At 34.7% G+C, this 19,689-nt stretch overlaps 1 protein-coding gene across 3 annotated transcripts in view; it reads left to right on the top strand.

Moving 5' to 3' along the window:
- gas7b (growth arrest-specific 7b) overlaps positions 1–18,498 on the top strand; it is a 127,933-nt gene extending 109,435 nt beyond the window's left edge. For all 3 annotated transcript variants that reach the window (XM_006635109.3, XM_015356698.2, XM_015356697.2), the window contains exons 11-14: positions 3,077–3,200; positions 9,319–9,398; positions 12,199–12,297; positions 14,144–18,498. In XM_006635109.3, the coding sequence (XP_006635172.1) occupies positions 3,077–3,200; positions 9,319–9,398; positions 12,199–12,297; positions 14,144–14,257 (417 nt within the window). In that variant the 3' untranslated portion in view covers positions 14,258–18,498. The remainder of the gene's footprint in view (positions 1–3,076; positions 3,201–9,318; positions 9,399–12,198; positions 12,298–14,143) is intronic.
- Positions 18,499–19,689: the final 1,191 nt, after the last annotated feature.

Here is a 19,689-nt window from a genome sequence, read left to right as displayed (position 1 = left end):
ATTGAGCTCTGGAGATTTAGATGGCAAGTTGAGAACATTTGTTTTATATGCAGTTAAGCAGTTCTTTGTAAATTTGGGTGTATGCTTTGGATCTTTGTCATGCTGCAATGTCCATTTTTCAGCCAAGCTTAAACTTCTTGGCAGGGGAAAGCATTCAAGCAGACAATGTCAAATGATAGTTTTGATACTTGTCTCACTATCTATGAAAGCAAGATACAATTGCATTCTCTTCAGGGCAAGGTTGTCATTATACAAAAGTAGTAGATTCAGCTTTTTGTGCATACTTTTTTATGCATTCCCCAACGTGTTGAGGTCAGTGACCTTCTACCTGCAGTCTTCAAGGTGCTCTCTGACCTAAAAATGTCTTCCGTGTGGTGTCTCCTTTTATACACGAGGAAAACAGGAAACCTTGAAAGTCCTCTAAATAGTTCTGGAGACTCCATTGAACTTCCAAAGAGCAGAACATTATCATGGGTTTGTTTTTTTGTTAAATTTCTTTTAATGGAATACTTAGGTGCGTATGAATGTGCTGCTCAAGTTGTCTGAAATTCAAATTTTTATATAATAAAAATGACCCGTCTCTGTATAGGAGCAGTATGAATACTGTGTAATACATATATATATTTTTTTTTAAGTAAGACAACATTTCCAAACCATAACTAATTGTGATGATGTATGTTGTTGTTCCCCATTTCAGTATTTGCAGATATTAATACATAAAACATGGTAATGTATCTATAAAGTCATCTGTAAATGGGAAGGAAATCAAACTTATGCAGTAGTAGTAACTGTAGCAGGCAGCTGTTTTGTCTTGATTTAGTTTACCAAATAACTGTGCTGTACTTTGATAAAATGAACAAAAAATCATTCACTGCATATCACAATCTTAAAACTGTGTTATGATTGGAGAGCTGTTCAAATAACTTGCCTGGCAAAGGGCTGAAATAAATGGGAAGTTGCCTGGGTTTCTTAAGAAATATGCTTAATATTCAAAAGACTATCAGTTGGAATTGCCAAAAATATAAAGCTTTGTTATATATGTTTATAATAGGCAAAAATGTGCTTTTTCATAATCTCACTAATGCACTGTGAGGTTGTTACTGTTACACTTGAATGTTGCTGCAGGTTGAAATCATTATCTTGTGTCATGAGAACTAACAAATATGTTGTGAAGTGATACCATTGTTACGACCCAAGTGTCTAGGGGTAAAGGGGTGTAACATTTAGGATAATTTTTGGAAGCAGGTGGGTTCTGGTGAGCGACTAGGAAGCGTGATAACAAGGGTTGGTGCAAAAATTATGATTTTAAGTTGAATAAGTGACTGGTTCAATACAGGACACAATAACGCACAGGGTAAGGGAACTAGAGTGGTGCCAAAGAAAAGAAAATACCAAACAAAATGGATCTGGCTAGGAAAGTGAGGGAAAGCTAACCTGACTACAAAAGAAAACCCAAAACACACGGTCTTCGGCGTCTTCAACACCCTAGCTAACCTCCACTGACTACCCAACACCATACTAGACAAATGGCACTCACCCGTACTAAACTAGTGTGACTAATACAAGAATCAACTACGTGTGTAGAATGTACCCAACAACCTAAACTAACCTTATACACAAAGGTTTACACAAAAACACAAGTGAACTAGGAATACAAATAAGGGAAAATGAGAGTAATAAACAGGAACAAGGTACAAAAGAACACAAAAGTTGAACATATAACACGTTAGGGCAAGGTAATGGCGAAACAAGGATAAACACAAAAAATCGAACGTACAAAGAGACAAACAGAAACTAACAAACCAACAAAGCCGAAGCAAAATCTAAAGCGAAGCGATAACCAAAGCCAAGTGGGACCAAAGTCAAACGAAAGGCCTCTCCCTTTTGAAAGCCCCCATGTTTTATACTGAATAAGATGAGTTCTGATTGGCTGAGAGCTGATTGATGATGATGTCATACGGAAACAGTGGTGTAATGGTGGGCCAATGGGGGAGGGAGAACAATTAAAGTCAGCAGTTTGGAACATAACAACAAACACACATAGACCACACACTGGGACATAACAACCATGAAATAAATTTACTTTGTCTTACAAATATTTGCCATGTACTCAACATGAACTTGATAGTAAGCTGAATCAAGTTCAATAAGTTCTATTCCTTTTGGTGTTTCTAGAATTCCAACAATACACTACTACATTCCTGGGATTTTTAAAATATTTTCTTACCAGTAGAGTGTTGCCTAAATATTAATATTTTCTTGCCAATTGAACAGGTGCTACACATTAAAGATACTGTACATATCAACATACTGTACCTGACATTTGTCATGCCCTCTGCAGCAAGAGGGCGCTCCCACTCTGTCTTGTCCCTAGTTTTCTGCCTGCTGTCCTTCCGGTCCCTCTCTTTCCCTTGGGCTATATATTTCTGGGTCTTGCACTCTGTCCTCGCTCAGCATTGACGTTCGGATGTCCTGAGACCCGGCTTGCACCAGGTCGCCCCACGTCCGCTACCTGAGGGCATAGGTTTCTATACGGCACTCCTGAACTCTTTGCACTAACGAGCCCGGACCTTTTTCCCATTCCGCCGCTACGCATATGGGTCTTTTTCCGCTCTCCTTCTCTCCACGGTTAGTCCCTTTGGACGTCCGTGATAACATTTTTGTGTACTGTATAATAATTCTGATCATGATTCTGAAAAAACAGAAACCTTCTGTAATAAGTTTGCCACCAATAATTTGAAATCAAAAGACCACTCTGAAAAACATTAACTGGTCTTTTATAGTGTCTTAAAACTGTTATCAACACGTTTTTTTCTGAGGCCAGCAGTTTTAACTTAAGAAAAGTACAATAACTGTATTCCTTTTGGTTTCAAAGTGTTTGAGTACTCACAAAATACTATTCTGTCTACTTGGAATACAAAAAAAAAGACAAACAGATTATGGGCACAGCTAAACTTGCCAACAATACGTGAAAAGTGGATAGTTGTGAATACAGATCATGGTGCTTGATTTGGACAAAAGGGCATTCAGGCATTATATGAATTACACAACTGTTGCATTGTTGTTTTTCTGAAAGGCACGCAAAGCTCTGGCTGAGAGGCAGAAAGACCTAGAGATGAAAACACAACAGCTGGAAATAAAACTGAGCAACAAAACTGAAGAAGATATCAAGAAAGCCAGAAGGAAATCCACACAAGCAGGTACGACTTCAGGAGAAGAACATCACATGCAGTAGCACTACCCATGATGCCTCATCTTTACATCAGAGACATGAACAGTACCACTCCTTCCTCCAATTTATATAGGAGGAAATGACTGTAAACTACCACTAGTTTCAGAAATGTGTAACTACTGTCAATTTATTTTTAAATAGACACTTGTTCCATACAAATGCCAGTATGATTATGACAAATAGAAAACAGTTGAATAGAATAGAGTAGCATATTCTATTACTTGACATATTGTAGCCCCTTTATATATGAAACAGATACAGTACCTGTGGACTAATAAACAGAATTGTGGCCATTTATCATTTCAAATTAGGAAGAACGCTTGCTTTATGATCAGTAAGTACACCTTGGGTTGTCTTTTACAGCATTTTCAGAAAACATCAGACCAAAACATTTCCCCTAAATAAAAAAATATCAAGTTACAAACAGAGTTAGTGAAATAAGAGCTGATCTAAAGGTAAAATCAGGTAATGTTTCTAACAGCAGGTTAGTCCTTTACAGATGGGGTGGGTGAGTTATAAAAGACAGGTTTTTTAAGGTCAGTCCCTTTGAAATTTCTACAGGTATATTGAAACTTGACAACATAAAGGTATATTAATGATCTGTTGTAATTAACTTTGTTGCCTTGATAAATACTGCACCCTCAAGGGTTTATCCCAGTTTTGATTATTTTCGTAGGAGTTATGTTTTATTCTGATTTTACGTCTTTTTACTTATTACAATATTTTAATTTTTTTTTAAAAGAGCACTACTATTAAATGGATGGGTAATAAATTGATTTTCTACCACTTCTAACTTGAGGTATTTATTTTGGACCAATGCTAAACATGAAAGATTTAATAATTTAAAAAACTTTACACCAGCTGAAGTGAGATTTGAAGCTGTAATATAAAGGGACACTTAATACTTAGCTCTAACACATTGCGCAATAGTTTGGCAACAGTACTTATATGGTCTTACTAAGTTATAACGGGGCCTTGTGTTGTAATGAGGAACACAAAAAACATTAAACATTAAATATTAAATATTACCATAAGAACAAACTATCTTACAGTATACAAAAAAGTAGCATTACTTGGATCAGATATTTCTGTACAAGATATTTTTGTACATGCTAAAAAGTAAGTGAACGAAGATTTTTTTGTCATAATGTTCTTAAATATTTAGAAAATAAGAACAGAGACTGTTCATCATTAAGAAGATCTGAGACAATGTCTCAGATCTGGACAAAAAACAGTCCTGTTTGTAACACAGCAATAGTATTCTAAATTTCAGGACATCAGGCTATGAGTCCACATTATTTTAACACTCTTGAAGTTCATTGTAAGGTATGCCAGATAGATCTGAAAGAATGCTACGGAAAAGTTTTAAACAGCAAAAACAATAATGTTGGTACATTGACTTGTGAAAGAGTTAGGCAAACCAAGCTGGCTATGCATCAGTAAAAACAGTAGGTGTGTCAGCAGCATTGTGTCCAGACGATATTTCGTAACAAAATACACCTTGAGAACATATGTAATATGCTATTTTGATGCTGGAGTATTAGATTCAGTGGGTGTGGGCTACTAATATATTCCCTAGTGGATAATCTGTTGGCAGTAGTGGAGAACAGCATAATAGAAAGGCTTGTGTGATTGAGATCAGCCATTTCTTAACTCAGGAAAACTGGAAACACAAACACAAACACTATAAAAATGGGAGACTGTATTTGGGGAGTTCCAGACAGTTTATCTCATCCAGTCTGAAGACTATATGTTTTGAAAAGTATCGTTAAAGCAGTGATAAGCTAAAAATAAATTGTTGCAGGGGCAGATGTTGGTGGCATCTGTCTTAAGGATAAAACTTTCCAGACAGTTTTGCACAGCAGGGAATGATGGAGATGTTGACTTACTGAATCCTCCAAGATTCTTTTATTTTTTAGACCAAAGGGAAACACCGGTGATTTGAATAAGGGATTAAGAGGGAGTTGAGAGCCAGTGTTTCGTAACAATAATTTGAAATTATGCGAGACAGCATTCAGTTTTAATGAACCAAATCAAAGTTGTGAATGTTTTAGGAGATTGTGGAGTCCAGAAAGAAGACTTAGGAAAATTGGAAATATTTAAGCAATTAATACACTTTTGACTACATGTATCGATTGTGTTTTTGTTACAGTACATACAGTACTACTCTGTATGATCATTGCAAACTGTTTTTTTATTGTAATTATGCTTCATAATTATCCTTTGTTTAAATTAAATAATATAAAGAAAATTTAAAAGACTCCAGTCTCACAGCTCCTGGGTCATGGGTTCCTTAATAGTCTGTGCTGCCTCCTGTATGGAGTGTCCATTTTCTCCCTGTAACCACCTGAAATTTTGCCAGGTGCTCCAGTTTCCTCTTACTATCCAAGGACAGTTTCTATTAATTAGTATATCTACATGTAAATAAGCCTTTGGTCTTGTGCTTCAAATATTCACTCATCATTGGCAAAGATGCAAAGGAATGGGAATGATCTGCACTATCCCTGTACCCACCATTAGAGCAGCCCAGTCTTTTTTCTTCCTCTGTCACATATAATGTGAGCCAACGGGGGAATAATAAATGCTTCTCTTTTAGTCACCAGAGGTACCCTAGAGGAAATAACATTTGTCTGTGGTAATTGAAGCCTTAAAATGCAATAGAAATGTCCACTAAATAAAAATACCTCTAAATGAGCACATATTTCACATACAGTAAGTAGGCAGTAACTAGGCTAATTATGCTATTCCAGTTTGTGGTTTGAGTTCCTAACTGTTTTTTGCACATTGATTAGTTCTCAGTCCAGTTATTTACAGTATATTGAAGGGGAATCTTCCAGCTTTCAATTTGAAAATTAATCATGTTTTGAAAAAGATGAGCATATCTAAATATTCAATTAGATGAAAAAGTATTGCTGTCAAATGTTGTTTAGTTTCCCATTTTAATAGTCCATATGCATTTTGAAGTAGAGGATTAGTTTAGGATATTGTTCAGACAACAATGAAGCTTTTAGTTATTTCTGAAGTGATTTGTATCATATTTTTGGACAAAAAAAGTATATTTTCCAACTGTGTATCTTTGTGGATGAAGGCTTACTTTTCATGAAAAAGGCCAAGCAATGTGCATGAACTCTTTTCTCCAGAGTAGATTCGTTTCTTAGTCAAATTCATTATTTAAAAGTGCAAGAGATATCTGGGAAATAAGATTCAAATGAATTTTGGATAGCTTAACATCTTTCTCGACATCTGTTGCTAAGCAACATATTTCCATTACTCTAAACCCAATTTACATATTTACGCATATAAATTCCATATATTCTGTGTCCGATCCCCAAAACATGCCAATATTTCTTGAACTATGTGATGGAAGACAGATGTTTATGGGTTTTAACAAAATGTGACATCAGGTAGTTCTGTCCAGTTCCACATTACACTTGCAAATCATGTGTATTCTGACATGTTATTTAAAACACATTACGGTGGTGAACATAAAAGATTTACATTCTGGAGGAGTGCATGTGCAGAATAAAAATAAGGTGCCACTACACTAGTGTACTGTGTACTAATAGAAACACAAGGACTGCATTGCCATCTGCTGGAACCTGTTAGCATTGCCCATGTTGATGCTGTGCGTGCATTACAGTATACTGTATATCTTAAAAAATGGTATCTGTTTCACTAGAATGATGTTCAGCTACTATATGTTGTCTCTCTCAGCTCTGTCACCCTGTTGATCCAGATGATCAGGAGGGATGTCATTACAGTGTGCAGGGTGGGAACTCTCTCTTTCTTAAGGATGTTAAGCAGCATAGCACATGTGACAACGATGTCACATGCCTTGTCTGGATTTACCCTCAGACATGTACACGAGTCATGTACATGTTGCTGATGTGACATCATGTATCATAGATCATTTGATAAATTAGGAAAAATTTGATGATGGAAGCTACAGTATACATTATGAACACCACTAGGTAAAATCAATTGTAGCCTCATATGTTTAAAAACTTATTTTGATGGAAATGGTTGGTAACTTTATTTTGTTTTGTATAATCAATGTTCCTGTCTTTAGGCTAGAATTTTCATTTTAAAAACTTTAGATGATGTACTGATGCAGTAACTTTATTTTCTGTTAAAAAAAGCTTTGTTTGGCCTTTGGGGATTTTAATGAGTATGTCCAGAGTACCTATTCAATTTGGAAATGCTGCAAGAAATGTTTAGATAATGGTTCATAGCTACAGGGAACAGAAGCTACAATTACAGGAAAGTGGATAGAATTATACTGTAGATGCGAATATTACCTATTTCACAAAATTCCTGTTTGGTGGTATTCACTAATGTTTGGCTGTCAAAGGTTGTAAAAGCATGCAAAAACTGTTTTAGTGCAATCACTACTTTCTATATTGCACAATACAGTCTCTTTACTGAAGCACTCTGAGTTACATCACGAACGCAGTAAAAACTGCACTAATCACAGCAATCTCAGCCTTATGAAGGCTTAAGAGATCATGAATGTATGGTATATCCTGTTGGCTGAAACAGTATCTTTCAAACAAAAATTATCAGTGTTGATCTCTAAACATTTATTCGCTCAGCAGATACCTGAATAAAAGTAATGTCATTTTTTGCAGGGATCTGAAGGGTCTGTGAGTTGAACTCTTTACCACAAAGTCAGACTAAGTTCAACTTAAACTGCTTGGATCAGGTTGAGAATAAAGGATATGTTGTTATAGTTACTTTACCACATACAGTACAATTCAATTTTGCTTTGTGAAACCCAAAATCCAGACTTTTGTCAATTTATGTTAAACTTATCCGGTTAATTCTGTAATCTTACTTTGTTAAGAAAGAATGCCACTTTTGTACATTTCATTGTATTGTCAAGTCAAGTCAAGTTCAAGTCAAGTTCAAGTTTATTGTCATTATACTCATATACAGGTATATGGTATAAGGAAATGCTGTTTAGCTAGCTCTTGGACATAAGTAGTACAAAGAAAAACAACAACAACAATACAATTGTATAACAAAAGAAAGACAGAGACAACAGGCAGTGTGCAAAAAACAACAACAGGCAATGTGCAAAAAACAACAACAGGCAATGTGCAAAGCAGCAAAAAGGTAACAGGTTATGTGCAAAAACATGCATCAACAGAATGAAATAAAGGGATAGAAATTATGGGGAGTGAGCTTTTGACATGTATGGTAGAGGTAGATTTTCAATGTGTGTTTGGGTTTTTGGTAAGAAAGAAAGAAAGAAGGCACTGTGAGGTTCAGATCATAGGTGAGAGGTGAGGTGAGAGTGAGATACCTGATACCTAAATAAAAGTCACATACTGTATGTCATCTTTCATGGATGGAGTTACAGTACTTGCTCAAACAATGTGTAAATGGGGAGAGTTAGCAGTATGTGCCACCTATCAATGAAGTCTTGGCTGTTTAATTACCCATCTTTCATAACTGAACTTGATAGATGTCATTCTTGACATGTTGTTTGATGTTCTGTTTATTCCAAAATGGGCCAGTTAGTAACTTGATCTTCATCTTTATTTTTGCATTATTACTTTTAAAAAAACTCAAATTTTACCTCTTTGAGAAGAAGTACTACATTAAAATGAGCCATGTGGGTTACAGGTAGGCACCTCTGATATAAGGAACATATAACATCTCGTTTGTAATTATGGGAATAAAAATAGTTTTGCAAACCTGAAGAGATTTCAGAGGCAACTATTCTGACCTGTTTACACTATACATTTTTTTGGTCCATCCATTTTATTACTGCTTCTTGCAGTTCAGGGTCATGGGGGAGCCAGAGCCTATCCCAGCAGTCAATGGGCACAAGGCAGGGTACACATATACATTCATACCAGGGCTACTTTTCTCAGAAGTCGATTAGCCTACCAGTAGGTCTCTGGACTGTGGGAGGAAACCAGAGCACCTGGAGAAGACCCAGCACTGGTCCCAAGATCAGGAATTGAACTCAAAGCCCCAACACTGTGAAGTTGCAATGCTAACCACTGTGCCACCGTGCTTCCTCATTTTCATAATAATTTGACAGTAAATTTAAATTTAACAGTATTTTATTTTTGCAGGTGATGACCTCATGAGGTGTGTAGACCTGTATAACCAGGCCCAGTCCAAATGGTTTGAAGAGATGGTGACCACAAGCTTGGTATGTTCTAATAAGATTGATTTTCATTTTGTTTTACTTTCTGAATTTGTAGTAAAAAAACATTCAGAGTATAATTCCAAGAATTATAAAAAAAAGTTATGAAGGCAAAGCAACAGCCACACCGAAGTAGTGCTTTGAATGGAATAATAAAAATCTCACATTAATTCTTAATGCAGGCCATTTAGATCCACTACAAAGTTATTACATCTGACTTCATTTTAAGTAAAGTACAAGTAAGTCTGTAAAGCACTCTGTGGTAAAATGTTGGCATTTACAGTATAGCAAATAAAAAATTGAATGAAACTGTTTTTTAGCAGGCAGATCATCCTTATCCAGATTGATCTGCAGTCTATTAAATGTTAATGACAAGACAATTATGTAAGTATTGTACATGTACTCTCCATGCCACAGGATAAATTCAAAATGTTACAATAAGGCTAGCACAAAATGGAAGTGAAATATAGGTGCTGCACTAGTCATAATTAGAAGTGTATAAAGTGTGGTTAGAGAACAGGGGGCTCTTTCACAAAGCAGTGAACTGAATAACTTTACTAAATGTTGACAAAAGTCTGGATTTTCAGTTTTGTGAAGCAAGATTAAGTTGAATCCGGTTAAGTAACTGTAGCAACATACTGTATGCTCTATTCTTAACCTGTTCTGGATGAAAATGGATGAAAAGAAATTGAAGAGAACATCAAATCCATTTACAGTTCACTGATCATTTTTATTTGAAAGATGCCGTTTTAACAGACATATTGAGGTTAAAAATCATCCCAAATGGTGTTTGCTGTCCACTATACTGTACAACCCTGTTGTTACTTCTCATTTCTGTTTCAAATGTCTTAATGTATTATAATATTTGGTTATTTGTAAGTATATACAACCATATTTTATAAATTTTCACTGAACACATTCTATAGAATGTAACAAGATACAGTAGATCAGGGGTGCCCAACCAGTCGATGGATCGCAAGAATGTTTGGAAAAAAATAAAAGGGCTATTTGATTATTTGCTTTTTTCGCTCGCCTAAACAATTATTCAGATCTGTGCATGCAATGTCATGCATTTTACTGTCCTGGTGTGTGTTTAACCATTGTAGAATGGGTTGTAAAATCTCTTCCCTGAGTGCTGGTTGATACTGAAAAAAGGCTACAGGAACTCCGTAAATGGAGTGTTGTATGTGCTACCCAAGAACCTTCTCTTGGTTATTGCCGCACGAACCCCATTTTCGCTAGTACATAGTAGTAGAGCGAAATAGACTGGTCGTGACAAATTCGCCAACAGTTTGATGAGTTTGATTGCCTATTAGATTGTTGTAGTGTTTGAGCGAAAATGATGACGCAAAGAGACCGAAAACTTACCGTTACCACGGTAAGGAATGGGAGCATGATTATTTCTTAGTACTTTCGTATTAAAATCGGCAATGCTAGCATCTACGCGAAAAAAGAGAAATACAGAACAACATTTCAAAACTGCGCGCAAAACGTATGAAGTGAAATTTCCCGCTTAAAGTGAGTTACGGAAAAGAAAAGTGGACAAATTAAGATCTCAACAAGCAGCAGTCGGTTTTCATGGGGCCTAATACAAGGGGGAAAGCGGTAATCATCGCATCGTTCCGCGTGAGCCACGTCATTCAGGGATCGAGAAGTAATAAAAGCGTTTGCTGTGGCTGCTGACTTGCTGTTTGGAGTTTTCAAAAACAAACGGCATGGTTCAGACAGCTGTTAATTGAAATCAAAGAGCTTCTAAAGTCGTCTAAACATGGTGAATATGCACAATTAGAGGATTTAGCATTCTTCACAGACTTGACTGAACTGCTGAACGAGCTGAATGTTGAGCTGCAGGGACTAAATTAAAATGTTACCGACATGATCAGCAGTGTAAACACGTAAAAAAAAATGATAAATGTTCTCAAGTAAGCTTCTCAGTACTAATGCTCACATTAAGGTAGGATACTTTTTTCCTCAAATGTGGAACATTACTTTTTCACTGTAGCATGAGTCACTTGCTTTTTTTTATTTGCTGTAATTTAGTGATGGGTATAGTTATTATACTGATGTGCCCACAGCCTGTTTTTCCTATATCAGAGCTTCAGATTCACACTGGTAGATCGTGCTGGACTGGCAAATGAAAAAGCAGATTACATTAAAAAAGGTTGGGCACCCCTGAGATAGATTATAGTAAAATCAAAGACTGCAAATTAATGTACTCTATAGTAGACTACTTTGTGAAGTCACAACAAATTCTCTGTAAAAGATTAAAGATTTTAACCTAATTTCACACCACTACTTTATAAAGATAACATCAGAATCAGTGAACAATTAATCTAGTATCTTGGATATTTTGAGGAATGTATTGGACATTTTTTTCTAAATAATACAGTAAATTCACCAGATTTTGGGAATATGTAAGTTTGAAAGCATATTGGTATACAAATATGAAATAAATGCATAGCTAATGGATTAACTTGGATACAACCGATTCAATTTAAAAATTCACATTCACTAACACTCAGAAAAATATTTGTGGTCATTATTCACACCTTCAAAGTAATTTTACAAGCAATGGTAATGCATTTTCAAATGTACTGTCAAAAATGTGCACCTTATACTTTTAAAGCTCGGTTCAAAACTCAATACACTGGTTTACTTTGAGATTGTCATTATTGTCAATTGCTAGGTTAACAATTTGTCCAGAATGAAAGAGTACAGTTTACCAAGCACAGTATGTATTAGCATACTACTATCAGTGATATCTAATTCCTTCGCCTAATAGCCTAATAATTTAATTTTTCTCTAGGAGCTGGAGAGACTGGAGGTGGAACGCATTGAGATGATACGGCAGCATCTCTGTCAATATACAACGCTACGGCATGAAACAGACATGTTCAACCAAAGCGTAAGACATCTCCTTCTATCCTTCACATTAGGCAAAAAAAAACATCCGGTCATGCAAAGTAGACATAGACCTTGTTTAGAATGCATGTTTGAGTTACTATAATAACTCTTCTTTTATGATATAATTCTTAAAAAAAAGTAAGAAGTTACTTTACTTTTATAATATTAAATTTGGGTTTTTCCATTTTGTGAGAAAAGTTATGATTGGTGTAACATAAAATTTCACCCTGGTGGTGGAAACAAGAAAACAGCTGGAAACCTGTACAATGTCCTTTACACTTTTTAAAATGTATTACTAACAACCAAAGTTTTCAACCTGTTATTGGAAAAATCATTTATTTGGCTTTTTTAAACTCTGAGAACAATAAACAATTTTTCCACACATTAACAAACATTTCTATATAATCAAACTCTTAGTAAAATTTCCATTTCACTGATACAGAGTATTATAGATTTGATATTACCTTGCTTGGATTATTGTTTAGTGAAAGCACACTGTATGCCAAAGCAAATCGTTTTCAAAAATAAAAATAAGAAATTAAAGAAATACTACACATAATGAAATGGATAGAAATGTTTTCAAATGAAATCAGTGCTGTAAAGATAACATTACTGTATGCTATAAAACAAGGAAAATAACAGCCATCCAATTAAGTAAAACTGAAAATCTAAGCATAATAAATGTGTATACTCAGAAACCAGTATTATTCACCTGTATTTTGCTAAATTTCATGATAAATGCTACAAATATTACAAACAGCATATCTCTTTGTTCTCAGTTACAGTATGTGACTCGTTTGAGAAAACACCCATAATCATACTAGTTCAAGTACAAGTGAAACCCGAAGAAGGATCCACAGCCAAAACATTGTCTTTCTTTTCTTCTCTTTTCAGCATGGAATAAACCTTTGATAATCCCCTGTACTCCTTTATATCAGCGGTGTTTGGTTTTTGCTCCAGCTGAGTACTTAATCACAAGCTAAATTATTTCAGATATTAATCACGTTGGTAAATTTGCTTTTAAAAGGTCAAATGAGATTTGTAATTAGTATCAACCCTCTGCCAGTTTCTGAGTGTCAGAACTTCTCTCCTTAATCAAGTGTGCTGCCTGAAATGTTACCAACTGGAGATCTGTATACTGAAAAAGGCTCATTGACTGATACTTTGTCACTGCCACCTGTGTCTGTCCATCATCAGTTGATCAACTCGTAAGAGCTGTTCAGTCCAAAGCAGTGGAAAGCAAGTTGAGGAAATGCTTTGTTCTGTATACTGATGTTGTTGGAAACAGTACCCTTGAAGCTGAGTATTGTTGATATTCATGATGAACTTAAGAAACAAATAAAAGTTTAAATAAGCAAATGAATTAAATCAGCAGTTAACGCTAGTTAAATAGAATAAAAAGCAAAAAGCAGTGTTCCTCTAGGACTAGGTTTGGGACCCACAGCTTTAGATCAAGACATCCCTGCATTTAGTTATACAATAACATGCATCCATATTTTTCTTCACAACTCAGCAGTTGAAACAGTAACACAGACTTTCATGTAATAGCTTATTTTGAAAATAAATCCTAATAAATAACACCTTTGGTTCTCCAGTTCCTGATCAATTAAATCCATCTTTGTTCATATTTTACCTTCAATAAGTGCCTAAGTCTCTGCAAACATCTAAGAAATGTTCATACTGTATATGAAAAGGCTTATAGGGCAGCGACCCTAAAATAAATCTACTGAACTACACATTTATCTCCTTAAACCCTTCATGGCAAACATTAAGCTGAGTAAACTTCTTTCTTCACTTGCAATTTTCTAATATAGTACATCTTTGTTTTTTTTCATTGCCATTTCCAGACTGTGGAACCAGTAGACCAGCTGCTTCAGAAGGTTGACCCAGCAAAGGACAGAGAGCAGTGGGTGACAGAGCACAACACAGGCGAGATCAGACCTATTGACCTGGAGATATAGACAAGCCGCCAGAGATCATGGTTATATGATGGTTTAAATGACAGTTCATTGATAGCAGGTTGAAAGATTTTATATAAAAGTTGTGCATCGGATAGGTATAGTAATGGATACATTTATTTCCTCAAATATAATTGAAATACGGTAACCTTTTATTTAGAAAAAATACAGAATCTTTTTGTTGATCTGAACTGTTCTCTACAAAGGGGTTTTGACAGACTCACATATTCTAAATAGTTAAAATAATCATTGAAAACGCAACACAAATTGAAAACTGATTATTACTGAGTCGATAAAACAACACTCGCGGCTATAATGTAAGCATAGTGAAAATGACTAAAATTAGGGTTAAAATTATTTTATGTGATGGTATGATTCTACATGACAGAGGAGTTTTATTTTAAATTTCAGGATCCATTCTAAAGGTTACAGCCTTACCAGTCTGATTTATTTTGTATTGATGGTCAAAGAGCATTTTTTCTATAGTGCCTTTTTTAAAGAAAGAAGAACAAACAAAAGTCATTTATAAGTTAACATTACTCAGCTGCTGTTCATTTACTTTTCTTGCAGATTAATATCTGTGTGTTCACCAGTGCTGGTGAAGAAACCTTTCGCTTTGCATGCTGAGCATGTATAATATCAACATAACTTCACTGAAATGCTTTTGGCTTGGCAGATTCCAATTAGCATTCTTCATTCCAAGACTTATACAGGACTCCTGACTACACAATTCACAAGTATAGTAATTCGATTCACAGTCTGCTTTGGTGTAAACTCAATACTTTACCTTACCTAGCATTTTTGTGCACTAAAGATGTTGAAGGACTTAAATTATTAATACGTAGTGCTGCTCTGAAAAGAATTGTACAAAGACGTAAGAAAAGCAACTTTATACTGTACATGTCCTAGTAATAATATTCAGTAAATGTATATATCCTTTTTGTCAACCTGTTGTTCATTAACCTATTTTGAGAATGACTCCAATAGTAAATTGTACTAATAATACCTTAACACATAAGGACAACAGAAGTAAATAATAATATGGGCTTAATTACTCTGAGAATACTTTTATTATTGTCAACATAAAGTTTGCTGAGGTGTATTTGAAAATAAAGCAGAAAAGAATTTCCCAATGGCTGTAAAACGTTGAACATGTCCTATCCTTTATGGACTTTCATTGTAAAATGGCAATTATTTAATGTCTAGCCTCAAGCTACAAATATTGCATACTACACTAAAAACAATTGTGAGTCATTAATACATTTAATAAAAAATACCTCTTATAGTTACAGGTCAAGTTACAGGTTCTGATTCTAAGAGGTCTGATATATTTAATTAAACAGTGGCTTATGAGGCCTTATTGTATGCTTCAATATTCCTGGAATGAGTCTATTAGAGAAGGTTAATTATATTTTGTTAATTATCTTAAGAATATAATATGGTAATGACAAATGTTTCTCATGACATTCACAGATTCTTCCCTTAGATCTTTCAGTACTACAATAATTTTGAAACCAATTTATTTTCATCAGATACCTAACCAGAGATTACACATACTGTAAAACTACAATAGGTAATTTTCCCAGCTGGGTACAGTATGTTCTTGATTATAGGTCTGTATATTAGTGTGTTGGTGTTTAGTGTTTGAAATGTATGTGTACGATAAACTAAGCAAATATTTGGTTCCTTAACAATTTGTATGAGTCTTGGTGCCTGGAAAATAAAGAAGTTAAATGGAAAACCTCAAACTGTAAAAGAGTCATCAGCCACCACGACAAAAAATGTATATATTGGAAAAGAGATTTTGTGAATGTTCTTGTTGTTTTGCAATACCTGCAGTTACCATTCTGAAATGTGTAACGTTGTGGAAAATGTGAGGTTTTAGTGGTCTTGAAAAACTAAAATATTTTTATATTGCTGTTCTGAAAGATTAACAATACATTTTAAATGTTTTTAACTTGAATATTAAAATAGATATATAAACAAAATGCATAAGCAAGCCACTCAGAATTCCAGTCTCTCTGTGACCTTTTTAATATCAGATACAGACATTAAGGTTAATTAGCTTAAAAAAAGGAATCTTTTGTCTCATAAAACATGGTTATATGCACAATTTATTATTTTCCAAGCTTAGGTTTTGCTCAATTCATTTTACAATACTAGATTTTTTTTTTAATGTTACAGTTGTATAGTATATTTTCATATGTATCATTCAGAAACAGTCATAGTTCTGAATGCTAGGGAGGATTTTGTAATATCTAATATCTGCAATTTAACTATAGGATGAATTCAGAAAAACATTAGGGAATCTGCAGATGGCTTTGCCAGCTTGTATGATCATTGCTACGTGCTATTTTATTTACTTACAGCAGGTGTCAGTAATGTAACAAGAAAGACAGGAGCCCATTCTGGTGGAAATCATAAAAATAAAATTGCATTTTCATCTAGTACTAATACTACCTAGTAGAAGGAATAACTGGAAAATATTCATAGTGCCTGTTCTGAGACAGAAATGTAAGTTTGTATTATTTTTATTTATTGTTTTCTTACCCGAAGGTACCTTTTGAATAGTTTTATAGTTACTACATTTTGACTTTAATATGAGAAAGCCCTTGAACTTTCATTTAGTAAAAATTTGTATTTCTTGTACTTTTAGAGCTAATAATTTTAAGAGCCAAAGAAAACTGTTTTACACTGTTTTAACAAAAGGTAATTTTTTAACACGTTGCAAGACTTTTAACCATATCCAAAACTTGTACAATGAATGGATTTTGATTTTAGCAGTTTTTGTAATGGTAATTAATAATAATTAAGGCATTGACCTTGAAATGGAAACTGAACCTCCCTTTGGAATATGGGTTTTGATTATACAAGCTTTGGCTAATGTAAACCTTATTATCATTCATGTTAGGCAACTTTGGCATATTTATATTTTTTTATCAAACTAAAGCTCATAATGAAATATTATTTAGGTTCTAAAGGAACAAGTAATAAGTTTATTCCATGCTTAAAAGAGAAGAAAGAAAACACAACTTTTCCGCTGTGGAGCCTTCCAAAGAAGGCTCCATAGCCAAAACATTGTGTTTTCTTTCTTCTTTTTTCAGCATGGAATAAATCTATTTCTTCTTCCTTTGGAGCCTATGCTTGCTGACACAGCTACCCACTGAACAACTTATTTAGGTTCTTGTGAAGAATTTGCCAGAATTCGTACAAACCTAATTTACATTCATATAAATTTCATTCCAAACAGTAATGTCGTCAGGATTCTTCACATGGTGATACTAGATTTTTCCTTTATTATGAAAGGTGTTCACTTGACAAAATGTTTAGCAACCTAACTCGATTTTTAATGAATATCTTTATTAAAAAGCTTTCACTGTCTGTGAATACAATCAGAATACAAGCTCCTATATGGCGTTTTAATTGTCTTTTTTATTGTTAAAATAAATTTTAAAACAGGATTTAATTCAACATAATCTAGACATAACTGTAGGAACTGAGCAATTATTTCAAAATTGTACTTGCTGAATAAGAACAGTGACCATGGCACATACTGTATACCATAACATCCATGAACATATATAATATTGAACCACAGTATCTATTTTTGTACAAAGAGTAACAGAAACTATAATTTTCTCTCAATTTTCTCTCAAGTGTCATTTTAACTGGATACCACCTCCATATTTCCTACATGTTATCATTCATTAACACTGGCACAATTTTATATGTTCACTTTTTTTTTATCTTGGCTTGGAGAGACCCGAAATATTACAAATGTACTGTATATATGTTATTATTGTTTGATAAATTGTATTAATACTTCAATATTGTGCAAGCTGTAATATGGAAACTTGTTCTGTTTAAAGTATGTAACTAGATCATTCAAAGATTGTAAATGTTCATATAACTGCTATTAAGTGAATGTTTTTCATTAATATAAAATATATTGATTAAATACTATGTCAGAGTAATTGTGAATACATTTTTCTTTTTTATAATTTACATGAAATCTCTTTTTATATCCTTTACATGCAAAACAGATTATGTAGCAGGCACTTACTATTTTGAGGGGTGCACTTTTTTTGTTCTGCAAGGGGGCTGTTTTGTTAACCGTTCAGATGATGACAACAAAATGCAACTTGCACACAGATCTACCAAAACACATTAAATTAGAAAAGCACTGTCCCATGGCATTTTGTAATCACATTGGATCAATTAAACCTTATTTGTCAATGACTGTCCCTTGTGGTGAAGCATGATGGTCTTTTATGAACTCAAAGATGACAGATAAGCCTTGGGATCTGCACACTCTCCGGAAGGTTGAACAGGTATCTTCTCAGGAGAAATTTAATGATGTCTGAGATATAGAAAACAGGAAAAACCAAGGCAATGCGTAAGCCTCCTGAAAATATTGCCAGTAGCCATATCACCCTGCAACTCACAACTGGCAGCCTACTGAAGCTAAGCAGGTGTGAGCCTGGTCAGTACCTGGATGAGAGACCTCCTGGGAAAAACTAAGGTTGCTGCTGGAAGAGGTATTAGTGGGGCCAGCAGGGGGCACTCACCCTGCGGTCTATGGGTCCTAATGCCCCATTATAGTGACAGGGACACTATACTGTAAACAGGCGCCGTCCTTCCGATGAGATGTAAAACCAAGATCCTGACTCTCTGTGGTCTTTATAAATCCCAGGGTGTTTCTCAAAAAGCGTAGGGGTGTAACCCTGGCATCCTGGACAAATTTCCCATTGGCCCTCATCAATCATGGCCTCCTAATAATCCCTGTCTTTTAATTGGCTTCATTACTCTGCTCTCCTCCCCACTAATAGCTGATGTGTGGTGAGTGTTCTGGCGCACTATGGCTGCCTTCGCGTCATCCAGGTAGATGCTGCACATTAGGTGGTGGTGAAGGGGAATCCCCATTACCTGTAAAACGCTTTGAGTGGAGTGTCCACATAGATAAGACTTTATTAATCCCGTAGGGAAATTGCATATTGTAAGAATGAACAAAAAGACTGATAGATGGAAAATGGAAAATGCAGAATTACTGTAAGATAAAAGGGGCGGTGGAGTGAGAGAGCCACCATACTCATCTATGATCATGGCAGGAAGGCTGTCAATTGCTACAGGTAAAGTACCTGATAAATTCATGTAACTACAAGATATAAAAGAATATCACATTTATAATTATATAAAACAGTTTTATTAAAGAACTAAAAAAACATTTTCACAGTCCATACAATGACACAAAGTATTGGATACAATTTTATGATGGTAGTGTTGGGGAAATAGTGGAGAATATATTAAATGCAGTAAACCATGAAGACACAACACAATGTGGAATGTCTCATTTATTTAACATTTTAAGATATGTTTTTTAATAAAGATTAAATATATTTCTGAAGGTTTTGAACTGATATCAGGAGTGCACTGAA

Source organism: Lepisosteus oculatus, chromosome 9, assembly GCF_040954835.1.
Source record: "Lepisosteus oculatus isolate fLepOcu1 chromosome 9, fLepOcu1.hap2, whole genome shotgun sequence".
Taxonomy (NCBI): Eukaryota; Metazoa; Chordata; class Actinopteri; order Semionotiformes; family Lepisosteidae; genus Lepisosteus; species Lepisosteus oculatus.
Note: the sequence above shows the minus strand (reverse complement) of the source record. Positions and strands in the feature narration are given on the sequence as shown.